We start from the raw sequence: 22,951 nt of genomic DNA, 5'->3' as shown, positions 1-22,951 counted from the left end.
AGGGACTACCCACATGAAGAATTTATTGAGGTTTTTTAGTTATTTGCTGCAAGCTTGGATGCTAGGCAAGCGGCCCACAGCCTCCCACACCTTCAGCGCATAGTGCTGACCCTTTAATTTTTCTCACAGTACAGATTGCTGAACAGGGGATGCCTTCAGTGGACTTTTTTCACCCTCTTTGGCCAATGGGGAAGCATGAAAGGGTCATGTGGTGCCTTGGATGGAGGCACATAAGGAATGGAACAGAGACACTACACACTCTTGCTCGCTGGTGCCTGACCAGCTAAGAGATTCCTTTCCCTCTCTCCCAAGCTGTCCTGTACATTTTGGTCTTAGTGGCCATGTCTTCAGACAGTGAGTTCTTCCTTAGGTGACTCAGATGTATACCTTTTAACAAATCCTTTGGGTTCTTTTTTGAAAATTAACCAACTTCTCATTTACTTGACCACGCCGATTCAGATGCCTACTCGACACTTGCTCCTGCCATCCCATAACAAATATTTGGAACAGCAGAAGCTGATGACATCTAGGGGCTCTATGGCGCAAGGTGCAGAGAGAGAGAGAGAGAAAGAGAGAGAGAGAGAGAGAGATGGAAGGTACCAGAACCCTGACAGAATGGCACACAAATGGAATCCCAGTTTGATTTTGCAGAGTGTACTCTGTGGCATAGGCTCCTTAGTTAGCCTGCATTTGTCACAAATCTCTTGCCCAGAGCAAAGTCTCGAGCGACTGTAAAAAAGTGAAGGTGACTCCTGTATGTAGGAAACATAAAAGTACAGACCTGCATTATTACAGACCAATGTCCTTAACACGTTTGCTTCAGAATTCTTGGACACATTCTGAGTTTGAATATGATACATTTCCTTGAGACAGAAAGGCTTCTATCCACAAATCGGCATTGATTTAGAAAGCATCACTTGTGTGAAACTCAGCTTGCCCTTTTCTCACAAGATGTCTTACAAACCATGGATGGAGGGCAACAGGCACATTCCATATTTATAGATTTCTGGAAAGCATTCAACATGCTGCCCCACTGCAGTCTGATCATGATGGTCTGAGCATACGGTTCAGATTTGCAGATATGTGAGTGGTTCGAAGACTTTTCAAGTAATAGAAACTAGTATGTTGTCATCAATGGTGAGTGTTCATCAGAGACAAGGGTATAGTTAGGAGAGCCCCAATATATATGTGCCGCCTCTGCACTTGTTGACGGACCCTGTGCTTTCTGTGGATGTAGACTTAATTTTAGTATTGATCTTAATGATACATTTTCACATGGTAATGGTTGGCTTACTGTAGCCATTGTACGTGGTGGTAGTGGAGTACCTAGTGTTGGAGGACTTGAAAGCTTTGTAGATAGAGACATTATTGCCAACCGTACCTATCATATAGCTGAACTTGCAAATAAAGACTTTGGTAAATCTGCATATATGTCTAACTCTTCATACACGATCTAATGGACAGGGCGGGCAGCAGTTTGAGGTTGTTTGCTGCTGATGATGATGTGTATGGGAAGGTGTCATTACTAACTGACCACAGGAATATACAAGATGACTTAGACAGAATTTCTAGTTGGTGTCATGAATGGCAGCTAGCTCTAAATGTAGAAAAATGGAAGTTAATGCAGATGAGCAGGAAAAACAAACCTGTAATGTTCGAATACAGCATTAGTAGGGTTAGGTAAATATCTAGGCGTAACATTTCAGTGTGATATGAAATGAAATGAGCATGTCACGCTGGTAATAGGAAAGGCGAATGCATGGCTTCATTTTATTGGGAGAATTTTGGGAAAGTGTAGCTCATCCACAAAAGGGACGGCATACAGAATGCAGGTGCAACCCTTTCTTGATTTATTTTCCAGTGTTTGGGGTCCCCACCAGGTTGGACTGAAGGAAGAAATCGAAGCAATTCAGAGGAATGCTGCTGGATTTGTTACCGGTAGGTTCGATCAGCATGCATACATCTGTTAAAAAATTGATGCACGAAGCTTACAACAACTACCACTATCATACCTTGGCAAACAGATCTTGCTGAGGACCATAGAATATCCTGGTCCTACGTAAAATTGCTAGGTGGGGCTAAGGTTTCTATCCAGTCACTTGTTAACCAGTCTGGTGTGGCAGTACTACGTAGCAAAAGGAATGCTGAAGTTCTAAATTTTCATTTAAGAAATCGTTCACACAGGAGAATAAAATAAACATACTATTATTTGACCATCACACAGCCTCCTCTATGGATGACATGGTAATCAGCATCACTGGTGTAGAGAAACCTTTGAACAATTTGAAAGCAAATATGTTGCCAGGTCCTCATGAAATCCCAACATGGTTTTACAAAGACTATTCTACAGCATTTGGCTCCATACTTAGCTTAAATTTATTGTGAATCTCTCACCCAGCGAAAAGTTCCAAGTGACTGGAAAAAAGTGCAGGTGACTTATGTACAATAAGGGTAAAAGAATGGACCTGCAAAATTACAGACCAATGTCTTTAAAATCAATTTGCTGCAGAATCCTTGAACATTATCTCAGCTCAAATATGATACATTTCCTTGAGAGGGAAAGCTTCTGTCTACATATCAGCATGGTTTAGGAAACATCACTCGTGCGAAACTAACCTTACCCTTTTCTCACATGAGATCCTGTGAACCATGGATGAAGGTCAACAAGCAAGTCCATATTCCTACATTTCCGTAAGGCATTTGACACCATGCCACACAGTGGACTGTTAACAAAGGTACAAGCTTACGGAACAGGTATCCAAGTATCTGAGTGGCTTGAAGAGTTCTTAAGTAACAGAACCCAGTATGTTAACCTTGAGGGCAAGTGTTCATTAGGGACAAGGGTATCTTCAGGAGTGCCTTAAGTAAGTGTGATAGGACCACTGTTATTTTCTACAAAAGTAAACAACCTTGGGAACAGGGTAAGTAGCAGTCTGCAGCTGTTTGCTGATGACACTGTTGTGTATGCAAGAGTGTTGTCACTGAGTGACTGTATGAGGACACAAAATGGCTTAGACAAAATTTCATGAATGTCATGAATGGCAGCTAGCTTTAAATGTAGAAAAATGTAAGTTAATGCAGATGAGTAGGAAAAATAAATCTATAATGTTTGAGTACAGTATTAGCAGTGTGCTGCTTGGCACAGTCATGTCAATTAAATATCTAGGCACAACATTGCAAAGTGATATGAAATATTATTAGCATGTTAGGATTGTAGTATGGAAGGCAAATAGTCAACCTTGGGTTATTGGGACAAATTCAGGAAAGGGTGGCTCATCTGTAAAGGAGACTGCATGTAGGACATTAGTGTGACTCACTGCTGAGTACTGTTCGATTGTTTGATACCCACAACTGGTCTGATTAAAGGTATATATCAAAGCAATTCAGGGGTGGACTGCTGGATTTGTTACTGGTAGGTTTGAACAGCATACAAGTATTATGGAGATGTCTAGGGAACACAAATGGCAATCACTGGAGTGAAGGTGATGTTCTTTTCGAGAAGCACTTCTGAGAAAATTGAGAGAACTGGCATTTGAGGCTGACTGCAGAATGATTCTACCACTGCCAATGTACATTTCACAAAAGGATGACAAAAATTAGATTAGGACTTGTACAGAGGCAGTCAGACATTTTTCCCTCACTCTATTTGTGAGTGGAACATAAAATGAAATGACTAGTACAGACTACCTTCTGCCACGTACCATGTGGTGGCTCACAGAGTATGTATGTAAATGTAAGTGTGTAGATGAACTCAATAAGTGAACCTGGAACAAGGAGTATTGAATAATACCAGAATACTGTGTGGGTTAACAGAAGAGATGATGGATTATGTGAGAATGACCACCAGTTCTCTAAAATAGGATTTAACTATAATACAGCACTCGTTAGGCTCTTTGGGTACCAACAGTTGCTATGAAACGGCTGTTGCAACACTTGCCGATAGCATAGGGGATGTCTGCATTATGACAGCTTGTTGCCACCAAGATAATTTCTGGCTGATTTACGTCAGGCGTGGGAGGAGCTGCCAGCTACGTTAGAGTTCATTGTAGTGCTGGAGAAGAAAAACACTACCTCTGTTATAACACCTCATGTTAGTTGGTGTCAGTGTGCCCACATGTGATAACTCATTTCCCAGTGATAGGTACAGACACTTAGTGGTAGTGCTATATTATTCACTGATACTGTGTAAAGCAGGAGGGCCGTGGGAAAGTTTGCGCAAGTCAAGACCTAGAAAATATAACTAGTTATGCAATGAGGGGAAAACCATGTACTGAAGTCAGATGACAAATTGTGACAGTGCTGCTGAGAACAAGTCATGATTGCTTGTCCTGGGTGATATACACTGCCAAAGGCACATGTGAAATGCAATTATTTTTAGGAGTGACATGAGTAGAAGGATTCCTGTGGAACATCCTCACATTCAACTAAATTTCCAGAAGACAGGTCCACACTGGATGTACACTGCATACAATGCAATAGTGGTTACTGCACTCTGTTACAAGCAGGTGCGACATGCGGGCGCAGAACAGTTATGTTGCAAGATAGGGTATACACTCCTGGAAATTGAAATAAGAACACCGTGAATTCATTGTCCCAAGAAGGGGAAACTTTATTGACACATTCCTGGGGTCAGATACATCACATGATCACACTGACAGAACCACAGGCACATAGACACAGGCAACAGAGCATGCACAATGTCGGCACTAGTACAGTGTATATCCACCTTTCGCAGCAATGCAGGCTGCTATTCTCCCATGGAGACGATCGTAGAGATGCTGGATGTAGTCCTGTGGAACGGCTTGCCATGCCATTTCCACCTGGCGCCTCAGTTGGACCAGCGTTCGTGCTGGACGTGCAGACCGCGTGAGACGACGCTTCATCCAGTCCCAAACATGCTCAGTGGGGGACAGATCCGGAGATCTTGCTGGCCAGGGTAGTTGACTTACACCTTCTAGAGCACGTTGGGTGGCACGGGATACATGCGGACGTGCATTGTCCTGTTGGAACAGCAAGTTCTCTTGCCGGTCTAGGAATGGTAGAACGATGGGTTTGATGACGGTTTGGATGTACCGTGCACTATTCAGTGTCCCCTCGATGATCACCAGTGGTGTACGGCCAGTGTAGGAGATCGCTCCCCACACCATGATGCCGGGTGTTGGCCCTGTGTGCCTCGGTCGTATGCAGTCCTGATTGTGGCGCTCGACTGCACGGCGCCAAACACGCATACGACCATCATTGGCACCAAGGCAGAAGCGACCCTCATCGCTGAAGACGACACGTCTCCATTCGTCCCTCCATTCACGCCTGTCGCGACACCACTGGAGGCGGGCTGCACGATGTTGGGGCGTGAGCGGAAGACGGCCTAACGGTGTGCGGGACCATAGCCCAGCTTCATGGAGACGGTTGCGAATGGTCCTCGCCGATACCCCAGGAGCAACAGTGTCCCTAATTTGCTGGGAAGTGGCGGTGCGGTCCCCTACGGCACTGCGTAGGATCCTACGGTCTTGGCGTGCATCCGTGCGTCGCTGCGGTCCGGTCCCAGGTCGACGGGCACGTGCACCTTCCGCCGACCACTGGCGACAACATCGATGTACTGTGGAGACCTCACGCCCCACGTGTTGAGCAATTCGGCGGTACGTCCACCCGGCCTCCCGCATGCCCACTATACGCCCTCGCTCAAAGTCCGTCAACTGCACATACGGTTCACGTCCACGCTGTCGCGGCATGCTACCAGTGTTAAAGACTGCGATGGAGCTCCGTATGCCATGGCAAACTGGCTGACACTGACGGCGGCGGTGCACAAATGCTGCGCAGCTAGCGCCATTCGACGGCCAACACCGCGGTTCCTGGTGTGTCCGCTGTGCCGTGCGTGTGATCATTGCTTGTACAGCCCTCTCGCAGTGTCCGGAGCAAGTATGGTGGGTCTGACACACCGGTGTCAATGTGTTCTTTTTTCCATTTCCAGGAGTGTATTAGCAAGGTAGCTACTCAAACTCGGAAAAAAGAAAATTCCCAAGAATCTCAGGTGTAAGGATGAAGATGGCATCAAGAAGCTCCTGACAAATTAATTGTGAAGGGGAGTAGGGGTGTGTGGAGGGGAGTAAGAGGGGGTGCGGCAGCATACAACAGTAACAACTTTTCTTGCCTCTCTGCTGAGCTATATACCAGCCACAAGCAGCAGTTTAATCACAGTTTTTAAGTATCAATAATTTGTGTGCAATAATATTCATGTAATTAACACACTTTGAAATATTAAATATTTTAAAAATTTGTGGTTTTTAAAGCTCAATAACACTTAGGCTAAAAACACAGAATTCCCTGTGATTTTATGAAATTATTGAAATTTCTTGAGATTTCCCTGATTTTTCTAAGTAAAATGTAGCTCCCTGAGAATTCCAGTTTTTCCAGGAGAATCGCCACCCTAATTAATAAATGGTACAATGTGTGACATTTGGGGTCAACTTTTTGGGTACTGGCAACCATCACAGGGGGGTACAATTCTAACCCCCTGCGGAAGTACTCCCCTGATAAACCTTTGGAGATACTACTGGCTAAATTTTACAAAGGAGGATCAGTTAGTGATAGTGGGTGGAGCAGGGAACAGTCTTGATAGGGACGGGGAATATGATGTAGGTGGTGACCTGGTAAAGACAGCTACTCAAACTGGTGGCACTAATATGCATTTCGTGCAGCAGTTTCAGTGTCATGATCAGATCATCTTAATGCAGCTGTTAGGCATGTTAACATGGGGCTGGAGGGGGTGCTGATGGCAGAGGGCATGGGTCACATTTCAATGATGCCAGTTGGGTCTATCAGCAGATCAGGTTTCACTAGGCATGGCCTGCACCTCAATAGGTACGGGAAGGGGAGGCTGGCAAAGCTGATAGGTGACAGTGTAGTGGATTGTGGGTGGCGGTCGGATCACTCATGGAAAAATTCCTGTAGTAGTTGGCGTTAGAGGTTCACCTTATTTACATTGAAGTCAGCTGATAGGTATATCTGCTTAAAGGAAGTCCCTCTAAATAAGGGCTCACCTTCAGAGGATGTCATGTTTCCAAGTAGAGAAGGAATTAGCACATTTCATCAAAATATAAGATGTATTAGAGATAAAGTTAGTGAACTGCTTACAAATGTTGACTCTGAAATTATTGGTATGTTGGAGCACCACTTAAATAATTGGACAATTCAGAGGCTTCCTTTCCCAGGATACAGATTAGCTGGTTGTGTTTCAGGGAGTTCCTTTTAGGGTGGGGGAGTAGCTATGTACGTAAAAAACAGTATTCCATTTGAGTCGATAGACCTATCACAGCACTGCACTGAACAGATATTTGAATGTTGGACAGGGGCAGTGAATTTAGTGAAACTAAACTTCTAATTGTTGTTGTTTATTGGTCCCCTAATTCTGACTTCAGAGCATTTCTGCTCAAGCAAGAGAGGGCTCTTGATTCACTTTGTAGGAAGTACCAGAAATTAGTTATATGGGGTGACTTCAATATAAATTTTGTGTATGATGGTGCAAGAAAAAGGATGTTGGTAGATCTCCTAAATTCATATGATCTGATGCAGACTGTTTTTTCAAACTAGGGTGCAGGGAAACAGTAGCACAGCCATAGACAATATTTTTATTCATTCTTCATTACTAGATGGGCATTCTGTTAGTAAAAGAATGAATGGCCTTTCAAACCATGATGCATAAATTTTAAGACTAAAAGGCTTTTGTACTCAAACAAATGTCACATGTAATTATAAACTATGTAGGAAAGTTAATTCAACAGCAATAGAGATATTTTTAAACCTTGTCAAGGAACAAGAGTGGCAGGATGTTTATAGTGCCGATAACATAGATGATAAATATAATGCTTTCCTTAACACAATTCTCATGCTCTTTGAGAGTTGCTTTCCATTAGAATGTTCTAAATGGGGTACTAGCAGTAATAGGTAGCCTGGGTGGATGACTAGTGGGATAAGGATATCATGTAGAACAAAGCGGGATTTATATCAAAACGTTAGAAGTAGTCGCAATCAAGCTGCAGTAGCCCATTACAAACAGTATTGTAAGGTATGAAACTTCCTGGCAGATTAAAACTGTGTGCCCGACCGAGACTCGAACTCGGGACCTTTGCCTTTCGCGGGCAAGTGCTCTACCAACTGAGCCACCGAAGCACGACTCACGACCAGTACTCACAGCTTTACTTCTGCCAGTACCTTGTCTCCTACCTTCCAAACTTTACAGAAGCTCTCCTGCGAACCTTGCAGAACTAGCACTCCTGAAAGAAAGCATATTGCGGAGACATGGCTTAGCCACAGCCTGGGGGATGTTTCCACAATGAGATTTTCACTCTGCAGCGGAGTGAAAATCTCATTCTGGAAACATCCCCCAGGCTGTGGCTAAGCCATGTCTCCGCAATATCCTTTCTTTCAGGAGTGCTAGTTCTGCAAGGTTCGCAGGAGAGCTTCTGTAAAGTTTGGAAGGTAGGAGACGAGGTACTGGCAGAAGTAAAGCTGTGAGTACCGGGCGTGAGTCGTGCTTCGGTGGCTCAGTTGGTAGAGCATTTGCCCGCGAAAGGCATAGGTCCCGAGTTCGAGTCTCGTTCGGGCACACAGTTTTAATCTGCCAGGAAGTTTCATATCTGCGCACACTCCGCTGCAGAGTCAAAATCTCATTCTGGAAACATCCCCCAGGCTGTGGCTAAGCCATGTCTCCGCAATATCCTTTCTTTCAGAAGTGCTACTTCTGCAAGGTTCGCAGGAGAGCTTCTGTAAAGTTTGGAAGGTAGGAGACGAGGTACTGGCAGAAGTAAAGCTGTGAGTACCGGGCGTGAGTCGTGCTTCGGTGGCTCAGTTGGTAGAGCATTTGCCCGTGAAAGGCAAAGGTCCCGAGTTCGAGTCTCGTTCGGGCACACAGTTTTAATCTGCCAGGAAGTTTCATATCAGCGCACACTCCGCTGCAGAGTGAAAATCTCATTCTGGAACAACCCCCAGGCTGTGGCTAAGCCATGTCTCCGCAATATCCTTTCTTTCAGGAGTGCTAGTTCTGCAAGGTTTGCAGGAGAGCTTCTGTAAAGTTTGGAAGGTAGGAGACGAGGTACTGGCAGAAGTAAAGCTGTGAGTACTGGGCGTGAGTCGTGCTTCGGTGGCTCAGTTGGTAGAGCATTTGGCCGCGAAAGGCAAAGGTCCCGAGTTCGAGTCTCGGTCGGGCACACAGTTTTAATCTGCCAGGAAGTTTCATATCAGCGCACACTCCGCTGCAGAGTGAAAATCTCATTCTGGAGTATTGTAAGGTGCTTAAAAATGTTATTAGGAAAGCAAAGAGTATGTGGTATGCAAATACAAAAGCTAATTCACAGGATAAAATTAAAATCATATGGTCAGTTGTGAAGGAAGTGTCTGGTCAGCAGCACAAGGTCGACGATATAAAGTCAGTTCACAGTGAAAATATTTCTGTTACTGATAAATCAGATATATGTACAGTATTTAACAATCACTTTCTGAGCATTGCTGGTGAATTAAATAGAAATTTAGCTTCAACAGGGACTCATATAACTCCCTGTTGTGACTCGCCGATTATTCAAAGTGCCGCTGCGCAATTACGCACGTCCTCTACGTGCGGCGCTGTCTGCCAGCCATGCAGCAGCTGCGCCACCTAAGCGGCCAGCCGAGCAGCGGCCGCTAGACTGAGACTCAGTGTTTAATCGAATGCCGACTTGTACACAGGTCAACTTACTCAGTGACTTATATGTGTTGTTGTGTTGTCCGAAATATGTGTTAAATTTGAAGATATAACAATTGGCGACGAGGATATCTGCCAGGAAGTTTCATATCAGCGCACAATGAGATTTTCACTCTGCAGCGGAGTGAAAATCTCATTCTGGAAACATCCCCCAGGCTGTGGCTAAGCCATGTCTCCGCAATATCCCTTCTTTCAGGAGTGCTAGTTCTGCAAGGTTCGCAGGAGAGCTTCTGTAAAGTTTGGAAGGTAGGAGACGAGGTACTGGCAGAAGTAAAGCTGTGAGTACCGGGCGTGAGTCGTGCTTCGGTGGCTCAGTTGGTAGAGCATTTGCCCGTGAAAGGCAAAGGTCCCGAGTTCGAGTCTCGTTTGGGCACACAGTTTTAATCTGCCAGGAAGTTTCATATCAGCGCACACTCCGCTGCAGAGTCAAAATCTCATTCTGGAAACATCCCCCAGGCTGTGGCTAAGCCATGTCTCCGCAATATCCTTTCTTTCAGAAGTGCTAGTTCTGCAAGGTTCGCAGGAGAGCTTCTGTAAAGTTTGGAAGGTAGGAGACGAGGTACTGGCAGAAGTAAAGCTGTGAGTACCGGGCGTGAGTCGTGCTTCGGTGGCTCATTTGGTAGAGCATTTGCCCGCGAAAGGCAAAGGTCGCGAGTTCGAGTCTCGTTCGGGCACACAGTTTGAATCTGCCAGGAAGTTTCATATCAGCGCACACTCCGCTGCAGAGTGAAAATCTCATTCTGGAATCATTTACGCTCTTCATAAGTTTGGTGTTTTTCTCTATGGCTCAAAATTTCATCTTGTTACGGATCACAAACCACTTGTTTCCTTGTTTCATCCATCAACGTCACTTCCCGACAAGGCTGCACACCGCCTCCAGCGTTGGGCTCTTTACTTGTCCCGTTTCAATTATGAGATTCATTTCCAGCCGACGGCTCAACATGCGAATGCTGATGCTTTGTCTCGCCTTCCCATGGGTCCTGATCAGGCATTCGATAGGGACGAACTTTTGTGTTTCCACCTGGATGTTGCTGAGCAGCGGGTTGTGGATGGGTTCCCCATCACTGGGGACAGGCTGGCGGCTGCTACGGGTTCTGACCCTACACTCTCCCGGGTTTTACGCTGCATTCAGAAGGGTTAGCCAGATCGCCCGTCCGCTAAGACTTCTGATCCGTTGCGGAACTACTACACTTTGCGCTACCACCACACGGCTAGGGATGGTGTTATCCTCCTCTCCACTGACAATGCTTTGCCGCGTGTTGTGGTACCTGCGTCTTTGCGTGCTTCGGTCTTGCGCCTCCTTCACCAGGGGCACTGGGGTGTGTCTCGCACTAAATCTCTGGCGCGCCGTCATGTGTACTGGCCTGGCATCGACTCTGAAATCGCACACATGGTCGCTGCCTGCGGCCCTTGTGCATCACAGGCCGCTGCCCCGAAGTCATCTTTGTCACCGTGGCCTTCGCCTGAGAAGCCCTGGGAGCGCATTCATGCTGACTTTGCAGGACCCTTTTTAGGTACTTATTGGTTCCTCGTAATTGATGCCTATTCTAACTTTCCTTTCATTGTCCGTTGCACGTCACCTACCACCGCGGCAACCACCAGTGCTCTCGCCCGCATTTTTTCTTTGGAAGGCCTCCCCTCTACTCTTGTTACTGATAATGGTCCGCAATTTGCCTCTTCCGACTTTGCGGATTTTTGTGCTCGTCACGGTGTTACGCATGTCACGGCCCCGCCGTTCCATCCACAATCCAACGGTGAGGCTGAATGACTGGTCCGCACATTTAAGGCTCAGATGCGGAAACTTCTGACTTCTTCTGCTGCTGATGATGCGCTTCTCCAGTTCCTGGCGTCTTACCGTTTCACCCCCATGGGCGATCACAGCCCGGCTGAGCTCTTACATGGCCGACAGCCCCGCACGCTACTTCATCTTCTGCGGCCTCCCACCTCACGGCCGTGGGTACCTTCACTTGGCCGGTTCACCTCCGACGACCTCGTCTGGGTACGGGGATATGGCAGGCGGCCAAAAAATAGCCCGGGCCGCATCTTACAACACCGTGGCAGACGCCTGTATGAAATCCAGACGGACACGGGTGTTGCAGTGCGTCATTCGGACCAGCTTCGGCCTCAGGTGCCAGCAACGCCTGTTCCGAATGCCGCCACACCACCTTTGGCTCTACCTGATGCTCGGGATCTTGGCATCTCTCAATACTCACAACGCAGCCCTCTCACCGTCATCGCGATGCCAGCACCAGAACGGACACCACCAGGAGACGTGCCCATGCAGGAACCGGAGGACCATCCTCTGTCAGAGTACATCTACTCGCCTCCTCCTCCAACGGACACCGACACATCGCCCATGTCTCCTGTCATATCAACTGGACTTGCCGCAACGGACAGATTGGTGCATGGGACCCCTACGTCTCCTGTCATCTCGACCCATTATCATCGGGGACACTTCCGTCCGTACGGGAAGCCTCCTCCTCGAGACTTTACGGCGAGTCAAACAACACCTATGGACGTTAGCCATCTCCAGGACACCTCCATCAAGACCAGTGGAACAATTTCAAAGGGGGGAAAAGTGTTGTGACTCGCCGATTATTCAAAGTGCCGCCGCGCAATTACGTACGTCCTCTACGTGCGGCACTGTCTGCCAGCCATGCAGCAGCTGCGCCACCTAAGCAGCTAGCCGAGCAGCGGCCGCTAGACTGAGACTCAGTGTTTAATCGAATGCCGACTTGTACACAGGTCAACTTACTCAGTGACTTATATGTGTTGTTGTGTTGTCCGAAATATGTGTTAAATGTGAAGATTTAACACTCCCTTGGCAAAAGCCTTCCCGAGATCGATGTCTGAAATATTCCTCTGTGATACAGATAAGGGGGACATTGAGTCAATAATTAAATCAATGAAGACTAAGGACTGTCATAGTTCCGATGGAGTGCCTAGCAGAATATTAAAATACTGTGCTGCACATGTTAGCCTAATACTTAGCCATATTTGTAATTTTTCCTTTAGGAATGTTCAGTTTCCTGATTGATTAAAGTACTCAGTTGTAAAGCCACTTTATAAAAAGGGAGAAAGGGATAATGTAGAAAATTTTAGACCTATTTCTACGCCATCAGCGTTTGCTAAAGTAATGGAGAAGGCTGTGTATGAATGGATAATTGATCATTTTATATCACGATTTGCTATCAAATGTACAGCTCGGCTTTAGAAGTCGCTTAACGACTGAGAATGCTGTATTCTCTTTTCTCTATGAAGTACTGGATGGGTTAAACAAAAGGTTTCGAATGCTAAGCATATTTTTTGATTTAACTAAGGTGTTTGATTGTGTTGATTACAAAATATTGCTCCAGAAGTTGGACCATTACGGAATACGGGGAGTAGCTCACAACTGGTTCACCTCTTTCTTTAGTAACACAGCAAAATGTCATTATACACAATGTTGAGAATAACTGTGATGTGGGGTCTGAGTGGGGTATGGTCAAGTGGGGAGTGCCCCAGGGATCAGTGCAGGGGCCACTCCTGTCCCTTATTTATATAAATAATATGCCCTCTAGTATTATGGGTAACTCTAAAATATTTCTGTTTACTGATGACACTAGCTTGGTAGTAAAGGATATTGTGTGCAACACTGGCTCGGTTTTAAATAGTGCAGTTCCTGACCTAAGTTCATGGCTTGTAGAAAATAAACTAATGCTAAATCACAGTAAGACTCGGTTTTTACAGTTTCTAACACACAAGTCAACAAAACCTGACATTTTAATTTCACAGACTGGACATATGATAAGTGAAACTAAACAGTTCAAATTTCTAGGTGTTCAGATAGATAGTAAACTGTCGTCGAAAGCCCATGTTCATGATCTTGTTCAAAGACTTACTGCTGTCATTTTTACTATTCGAACAGTATCTGGAGTGAGTGATTGTTCGACACAAAAATTAGTCTCCTTTGTCAATTTTCATTCGCTTATGTCATATGGTATTATATTCTGGGGTAACTCTTCTCATTCTACAAGGATATTTTTGGCTCACAAACAGGCTGTTTGGGCAATAAGTGTTGTAAGTCCATGAACCTTTTGTCGACCCCTGTTCACAAGTCTGGATATTTTGACATTGGCCTCTCAATATATATATTCCTTACTGTCATTTCTTGTTAACAGTATTAGTTTATTCCCAAGAATAAGCAGCTTTCACTCAGTTAATACTCAGCAGAAACCAAACATGCATTTGGATCGGACTTTCGTAACTCTTCTGCAGAAAGGTGTGCCGTATACTGCTGCATCCATTTTCAATAAGCTACCATGCAAATTCAGAAATCTTAGCAGTAATCTATGCACTGTCAAGTTGAAACTGAGGAGTTTCCTCATAGGTCACTCCTATTCTGTTGAGGAGTTCCTTGAAAAAGTAAGCTCATTCTCGTTGTATTGTTGATTGTTTTTACTTAAACGTATGGTTTGACTTTTTTCGGGTTCATAAACATTTTATTTTTATCTGTTATTACTTTTATGTTGTAATTTCATGTACTGACACATTCCATGACCTTGGAGATTTGCTCCTCAATTTGGTCCTACAGAACTTGACATGTAAATAAACCAAAATAAATAAAAACTTGACTTTCCTGAACAATACTATGGATCTTGAGCTACTCAGTCCTGTGGACAAGTTTACAATAGTGTAGGAGGGATGTAATAGCGCACAGCTAATGTTTCTATACATAAAGCTGTACCACAGTAGGTTCCAGCACAAAATTGTGGTGACTGACATCTCCACTTCAAGTACCATCTTGCACAAATTCTGGTTTGTGTAGCAAACATCTATCTATGACAGAGAACTGCCCATTCTTCTGAACTCCACACCATCCTTAGAAAATAACTAGTCATTAAGCATACTGGTAATTGGACCTTGTGAACTGGACTAGATTGGTATAAGATGCATTGGGACAAAAAGTGTACATAAATGGGTAGACATCGAAAAATTAAAATGTAATGTTTAAGCAATCTGCGAAGTTAATAGCAGTCTGTGATCTGATGGAGCAGTTCTTCTGAAGGGAAGAGGAGCATTATAACAACACCCAGTGGACTTCAGAACCCTTGGGTAGGTGGACCAGCTTCCTGATTGCGTAATTCTGATGTGTGGTGCTGAAAACTGCTGCGCCAGCATGGTGAAAGCTTCTGCCCTGGTGAGCACGATTACCACACACTGGGCCCCGACACTTGCTGCCTAGGCTCTGTACATGATGAGAAGTGGCATCTTTTCATAATAGCACTGGATAAGCACATGTATGTAATTGCTGCTCCAACCGTGCAGTATCTGTCATCAACTGAATGCCTCCATTCCAGCTGTCACCCCAATGTGAGTCACCACCTCATCTGAAACTAGCTACTGCCTCCGCTAACTGCTGGTCTATGAGCTGTGCCAAAAACTGATAAAACTGATGCTGCCAGGGCCTGCACTGGTGTCTTCCAGATGTAGCCTGCTTTTAGCTGACAGTAACCAACTCCCTGGAGCTTCCAGGGGGTCTTCAGTTTGCAGACCACAGTGGGGTGCCTCCTGCACCTAATCCATTGTGAGCTGTAGGCTGACCCTGCATTCCTGCCTAACAGTATGCCCACGAGACTGCTGCTGCTGTGTGTCTGATGTCCACAGGCCTGATGTAGCTGCAAGACCACTGAGGCCCTGCCGTGAGCTGGGCTGAGCAAGCACTGCCACTTGTGATCATCGCCTGACACAGGGACACTGTCTGCTTCAGCAGTATGAACTCAGCTGAACAAATATCTTGCTGTTACCATTCATTTATGATTCCATGATGGCCAAGGAAATGATTCTTCATAACCACTGTTCTGTCAACTATTCTGGCCCGTAACACACAATATCACTTAAAATTACTGTATTTGTACTGTTTTTCACCTTTTCCCTCTTGATCATTATGTATTGTTGTGATATGCTATAAAATGCTGAATGCTGTGCATCTGCTTGCACAACATTTTTGGAATGATAGAATGATATATAAATAAAATTCTAATAAATGAATAAATAAAAACTGTACTATCACATGAAGTGGCCCTTCCTGACATGCACGAAACTGCTTTGAAATTTGTGCTTTGTATTCATATCTTGAACATCATTTCTTGATGGCAAAGTAAATAAACAACATAACTGACCTGTACATGATGAAAATATATATTAAGTTTCAAAAATATCAACAGTTCTTGTTAGAAATTTCAGAACAGAACTAAATATCAAACAAGTACACTTACCACATTGTATAACCCAATAGACCAACGCTCAAACAGGATTTGTCCTGACCACCCTGAATATATTGCAAACCACAGTTCAATTACGTAAAGGCATATGTTTTTGTAAAAGCTGTACAAAATTAATTTGCACATTCGATTGTAGTTCCATGCTCCATGAACAAAAAGCAGCTTCAGAAGAAATCGAAACTGCAAACAATAATTTGTGTTAATTACCATGAAAAGTCTGCTTGTATGTTTCAGCATTCTGTTAATGTTACATTACTTTTACACTTAACTAGATGAACAACAATAAATTTTGTAATCGTTACTAAATCTGCACATCATAACATTGATCGCTCTATGTAACATGCAATTTATACACGAATCTTCATAGTGTCATATAGTACATAAAAATCAAACAAAATGTTTTTTTGCAGATCTCAGCTCTGCAAGTAGATAATGAAGTCCTAAATGCTTCATCTTTTGTATCCCCAGCCTAACAATCAATAGAACACCAATGAATTATGTATGCATCATGCTTATAACTTTCACCAAGATTTTTAAAAATAAAGTAGCCAGTAACTGACAAAATAAAATCTTGCAGCCTTTAACACAGTACCACTGATCAAACACAAAAATGTACATGTCAAACACGGAAACAGTAAAACTTTTGAAAAAGTTATTGACAGTTCTAAAGTTAGTGTAATTAACATTCTACTTTACGAACTTCCCTAGCAGTTGCCAATTTCAAGTATCAGAAGTCAGCAGTGCAAGAAAATATTTGTACAAATACAAACATTCCTGCAGCCAGCTCTTAATTTTTGTATAAAAAATTGGTAAAGCCATTACCAGGCAGTTAAACTAAACTCAAGTTTTGAAGAACAATCCACAATGTCAATTACTCTTGCAAGTACTCAGTGCAATAGGTGACTTCCTAACTGATCAGTCAATTAACCAATCAAAAACTAGCGGCCCTATACAGCAAAACCTTCACATATACGCCTACAGTTCAGAAATAAAAGAACTAAAAATAATGTGATGGGAGTTTTTCAAAGTAATGATGTGTATTATGAAACTATAAATACACTAAAATTAATGTTTTACTACCTGCAAAGAAGCTGCCTGTACCAAACAAAGGGAATATTTTGTGGCTTTTCCCCCTCAAATAAACATACAGCGACGACTACAAAACATGACTATGCAGGCATAAATGCAGACAGTCTCCGAATTATATGAGGAAAGATATCATAGATGCAAGACGTTGACTGAATTTCCAGTTCACTTGGTGCTCAGCTAACAAGGAAGTGGTCTAAACTGACACATCAAAACCCATCCTGAAATATTTTATACAGGAAGAATACAATGAAAGCATTCACTGTAAAAATTTTAGCTGCTAAGATACATTTAAAAAAAAATGTTGAAGTTACTTGTTTTTTTCTCATATGAAGAATCACTTATGAAAGCAGTTTGTACAGCCCTTCGTGCCTAGTATGAGATTGGCCATGACAAGAGAGCATAGTGCTTCGTAGTGCTAATATAGGGAGTAGCACAAGCATATTTAAAGCACCTAAACCACACGAAAATTTTCATGTGTCATTAATGGTTTGACTAAGGGGAAGATTGTATTCACACCTAAACTTTTGCATATGTAATTCTTACAAACGTGACTAGCAGACAAAAAGAAATCAAGGCAATGTCTGATGTTAGATTATAGATGACTTTCATCAATCATAACATCAGTTTATTGAAATAGTTCTTACATGTGCATCATTTTATAACAGTTACTATAGCACATTTCATAACATAATTTTTGAATGTGTAGATTCTTGTAATAATGAAATAGTTCACTATTTATTAATAATAGTTGTAAAATAAAGTGAAGTATCATCTGAATGATGAAAACAAATTTTTCTTCTTTAGGGCCAGCGGCGTAATATATGTCTCGTAACAACATGATTGCTAGGGTAGATACACCAAATAGCTGCTTATAGTAAGTAATCTTCATTTACATTTACAACAGACTGTTTTGGCTTAATTACCATATTCAAGTATGTCTAGACTGATCTGACATCCATACTGCACCGTTAGTGGACTGCTTTGTAACTGTCCCTGCATTAATATGATAGTAAATGTTGTCAAGATGTTGAAATTAAATGTTAATTACGACGTGACAGCAGTTTGACAGTTCCACTCTTATGATGCTATGGGTTTACAAAGTGCCACTATCATAATTAACATTTAATTTCAACATCTTGACAAAATTTACAATCTTATTAAAGCAGTGACAGTTACAAAACAGTCCACTAATGACGTAATATGGACGTCACATCAATCTAGACGTACTTGAAATGGAAATTAAGCTGAAACAATCTGTTGTAAACGTAAATAAAAATTATAAGCAGCTATTTGGTGTACCTACTCTAACAATTATGTCATTATCAGACGAAAAAAAACGTTTTTCTTTCACCAGGCACACCTGACAAAAGAAAAATTAATGCTTTCAGGATTGTCTCGGTAACTGAAGACCCCACAGAAGAAAGGGGTAAGTCTATTTAATTAGGAAATGAGTTTATGGCACATTCTAATGGCTAGTCGTTGGTACTACAAGGCAATTAAAATGACTTTCAAATAAAGAAGCAAGTCACTAAGATACAAAGGATTTCACTTTTCGTGATAAAGGAAAGAACATTCAAAGTCAGTGTTTTCACGGAAAGAATGGGCAAGTCCAAGGTTTGCTTCCACTGTTCACATTACACCTTTCAGCTGAGTTGTGACTGCAAGTGTAATTGATTGAGTTTGACAGTGAGAAACCATTTGTTAATCAACAAACTAAAAAGTAAAAAGTTATGGCAGAATGAGTAAGGTTTGTAGGGACCTTAGGGCAATGTCTCAAGAGTTAGGCACTGACTGCAAATGCTTACTGTTTAAGTGTTTCAGGAAAATGCTCACTGTTTAAGTGTTTCAGACAAATCAAACCCCATGATAAAGAACAGCTTATTAAGAATTTTAATTTATTAGGTAACTAAAATAATCACTCTTCCTATTTAATCTGCTTAATTTCTGTGACATTAATTGCTTATACAAGGCCTAGGTATCATGATTTTGATGCCACATATGCCATTTTCTGACACATTATAAGAATCAAACAAAATGATAGGATGAGTGAAATTCCTGTTTGCCGGAAGGCTGTTATTGCTTTGCATGAAATAACAAAGCACAGACTGCATACTATATAACTGAGTACGAAGGATACTGGAATATGTCCCAAAGAGAAGAGAGATATACATGATAATTGCCTTGGAAACTATCCAAGGAAATTAAGGGAAGAGAGATCCTATGACAAGGGAAAGACAGACAGATTGTACCTTCAGGAATACCTACCAATAAAAACATGCCATGAGTTATATAGAGAAAAATACCCAAACTTCCTGTTGTGTATGGGACATATCAGAAAATATTTAGCATAAACTTATTACTGGGATATCTGTGTACCGATACCTGTTCAACATGTGACAAAGTTCAAGCAAACTCAAGAGGTTTGAATGCAATGCTTTCACAAAATATCTCTGAAAAAGAAAAGTTACAAATTACAAACCAAAGTACTTAGCACAAAAGACTAGGTTCGTAAGATAAGGGCTGTTACATTTTATTCAAGAAAATGAAAAGCATTGCAGGAAAGTCAAAAGATAAAGGAAAATGAAGCAGTATGCATGGACTGTAAAAAAGAATCTACCTTTGCCAAGTATATGCACAAATGATGTTTATTACAAGCGTAAATTATGGTTTAACATGTTGACATTTATCAACTGTCCAAGAGTGATCCAATATTTTATACTTAATTTATTATTTATTAATTTTTTTTAAATTTATTAGTTTCTTGCACAATTATGTGAGTGAAATTCTTGATCCAAAAGTAAGGGTTCTTGAAATATTTTATGATTCATGCTCAGGACAGAATAAGAACTATGCAATGTTTTTACATCTTCATTATATCATTCATATGACTAAGAGTTTAGAGAGCACCAAATAGTATTTCCACTAAGAAGACACTCTTACATGGAATGCGATAAAAAAAATTGGTTTGATAAAACAGAAAACTACTGCAGAGTTAACAAAAGGCTGGATTATGGGTTTTGGAACCACAAGAGTGAATCCAAGGACTTATGAAGTCATTCCTGATCAACAAGAAATTATACAAGACTGGACGATGTTTTTAAAAACATGTTACAAACTGAAGTGTTCTTTGAAGAAATGACCATTCAAGAAGCTTTGGTTGTGAAGGAAGATAAGTTGTTCAAATACAGGATTATGTACAATGGAACCTGGCCACCAGTAGATAGGGAATGTTCTGTTTATCTACATTTACATGTCAGGATGTAATGATGTGTGTTCTGTAATATGAAATTTTTTGTAAGGTAAATGAAAACTGTTTTGCAGATAACTGATTCTAGGGGTATACTTTCAGCACTCCTGCCAATATCTTACAAAAAATATGCAGACCTTCAAGAACTTAAAACAGTATTGAGATGAAAGACTACCAAAAAGTGATGGTCGTACCATGTCCTTTTAGGAGCAACGATATACTTTCTTTGCATGTATTGCCTTTTTTGTCATATAATTTAAATTATTATTTTTTCTAAGGTACTTCATCTACAATCATTAAATTTGACACTGTAGGTAGCTATATTGTTTACACTCAATTATTGAGTTTTAAGTACTTTTTTGTAATTTTGGAAGTTTAAATTTCCTCTCATTAATAATGTACTAAATATGGCTTATCCGTTTTTTCTGTGGGCTCTTTAATTACTAGTGTTATTTAGACAGAACTGCAGTTGAGCAAGAAATGGTCCTGGCTTGCACACCAAGCATACTTAAAGCAATTCATAAAACGTGTCAATGTGAACTGATAATGCATAAATGACTAGAATTTAAGAATACTGTTCTCCTGATAAACCTCAGCTGATACGGAGCCATTGAAAATTATATTGTTTGAAAATTTCCTTAAAAATATTTTCCACTGTCAAAAAAATTATTTATTGGGACTCTCACTGATTGTACTGGGTGGCATCTGAATTACTTCAACAGTCTTTTCGTTGACCTCCTGAAAGACAGAGGTATCATTATGTCCATGCCAAGAGTCCAGCCTAAGTAATGAACTAATTTATGCAGCTGGTTAGAAACAGTTTTGAATGAAATATTCAAAACTATTCTTTCCTATTTTTTTCAGATTTGAAAAGATAAATTGTAAGATTTTTGCCATCATATAGTCATCTTTTTATTTTTGGTGATAATGCCTAGTAGTTCCTGATGACAGATATAAACCCGTGGAAAAAGTAATCCACTTCTACTTATCAGAGTCATTGTTGTTTATGAATGTGTCATAGCATTAACCAAATTGCACAACTGATTTTTTTCGCCTTGAAATGATAATGTGTGATTTTCTCACAGTTCTTTCATGAAACCTTACTGATCGGCATTAGACACAGCAGATGCGCACATAACAGCAAGCTTCGTCTTCACGTCAGTTATGAATTACTTACATCTCCTCTACACTTTTACTTGAAGTAAACTTTGTTGTTTTGCCACTTCCTATACTGTATATTTGTTGAATCTTTTTAACCAGGTTGATGAAGACATGAAATCAGCAATGTTCCTCCCAACTGCATTTCAGAGGGCCCAGTGTGCTGCCTCTCATGATCAGCTCTACATATTTCATATCTCAAGAAAACTCCTCTAGAGAACTGCTGTTCATTTCATTTTCATTCAAGCTTATGAGTTTATGTTGGTTATTAATGGCGGGTAACAGGACTGAGCAGTGAATCATTTGGACGGTTTTTCTTTCACAGTTTTACAGGTTTCACTTCGGCGCATATTTATTACTTTGTGTAAGTCTTTCTTCCATTTATACAGTTCATGGTCAGATTTTACAAATCAAAACTGGATTTGCACACTGCTTAACATTAAGTGTTAAACACAATGATTATTAATTCCGTTTTATCTCCATTGTTAGGTCTTATTCTGCTGCAAAAGCAACTGGTAATTATTATGGATATTATATGAGTTGCAAATTTGAGTGAACAGTAATTGTGAACAATCATTTCATGAAACTTTCAATGAAAACTGAAATTCACTATGCAGGTCATGATCACTCTGAGTTGTGTTGTCTGTTTACCAATGCACCATCAACCAAGGATATATGCATGCCAGGTTGCACAAGCACAGTCCACCACAACTCCAGTAATGGTGTACACTGCTCCTGCCACGTGATGAGCTACAAATTTGGCAATTTTCAGCATAAAAAAAATTACTTGCAGTTTGTTTTAGCAGCTAAAATTTTGACAGGATCTTTCTTTCAGTGAATTTTTCCCATATAAAAAAGCCTCAGGGCATGTTTTGACATAGACAACTCCCTTGCAAGGAAAATTAATTGGAGAACTGCCAAATTCCATCCTAGCCTTAAGAAGCGATGGACGCTTGTTGCATTCATCAACATATTGTTTTACAGTTCTAGAATTAATTGAAACAGCAGCAGTCTAGTACAAACTTTATTGAGGTGCAGTATGTTAAGGGTCAGGTGAGAAAAGGAAGGAAGGAATATTAGGTTTTAATGGTTAATCAATGATAAGGTCATTAGGGATGGAGAACAAGGTATGGGCAATGACGGAGCAAAGTGATCAACATGGTACTCGTCTTAACTGATTTAGGGAATCCAAGGAAAACCTAATTCTGTGTGGTAAGATGATGATTCCGGTCCTCCTCCTAAATGTGAGTCATGTGTCTTTACAACAGCATCATTTCATTTGATATCATGATGTGATGTACTAAACTGATACATGTCATGACTAACTCTTTCACAGCTATATGATAATTGTATGTAACAATGTCTTTTATTGCTGAGATGTTTTCTCTTGGCACAACCTGATGTGGCTAGTGTACTCACCCCAGCATCTTTGACTGAAGTGAAGCTGTTTTAGAAACTTCC

At 41.7% G+C, this 22,951-nt stretch overlaps 1 protein-coding gene across 7 annotated transcripts in view; it reads right to left on the bottom strand.

Annotated features, from left to right (window-relative positions):
• LOC126174902 (probable phospholipid-transporting ATPase IA) overlaps nt 1-22,951 on the bottom strand; it is a 639,177-nt gene that overhangs the window by 94,780 nt on the left and 521,446 nt on the right. For all 7 annotated transcript variants that reach the window (XR_007535496.1, XM_049921326.1, XM_049921325.1 and 4 more), the window contains exon 17: nt 15,991-16,176. Coding sequence is in view for 6 of the 7 variants with exons in the window: in XM_049921326.1 (XP_049777283.1) it covers nt 15,991-16,176 (186 nt within the window). In the remaining variant the exon portion in view is untranslated. The remainder of the gene's footprint in view (nt 1-15,990; nt 16,177-22,951) is intronic.

This window comes from Schistocerca cancellata, chromosome 3, assembly GCF_023864275.1.
Source record: "Schistocerca cancellata isolate TAMUIC-IGC-003103 chromosome 3, iqSchCanc2.1, whole genome shotgun sequence".
Taxonomy (NCBI): Eukaryota; Metazoa; Arthropoda; class Insecta; order Orthoptera; family Acrididae; genus Schistocerca; species Schistocerca cancellata.
Note: the sequence above shows the minus strand (reverse complement) of the source record. Positions and strands in the feature narration are given on the sequence as shown.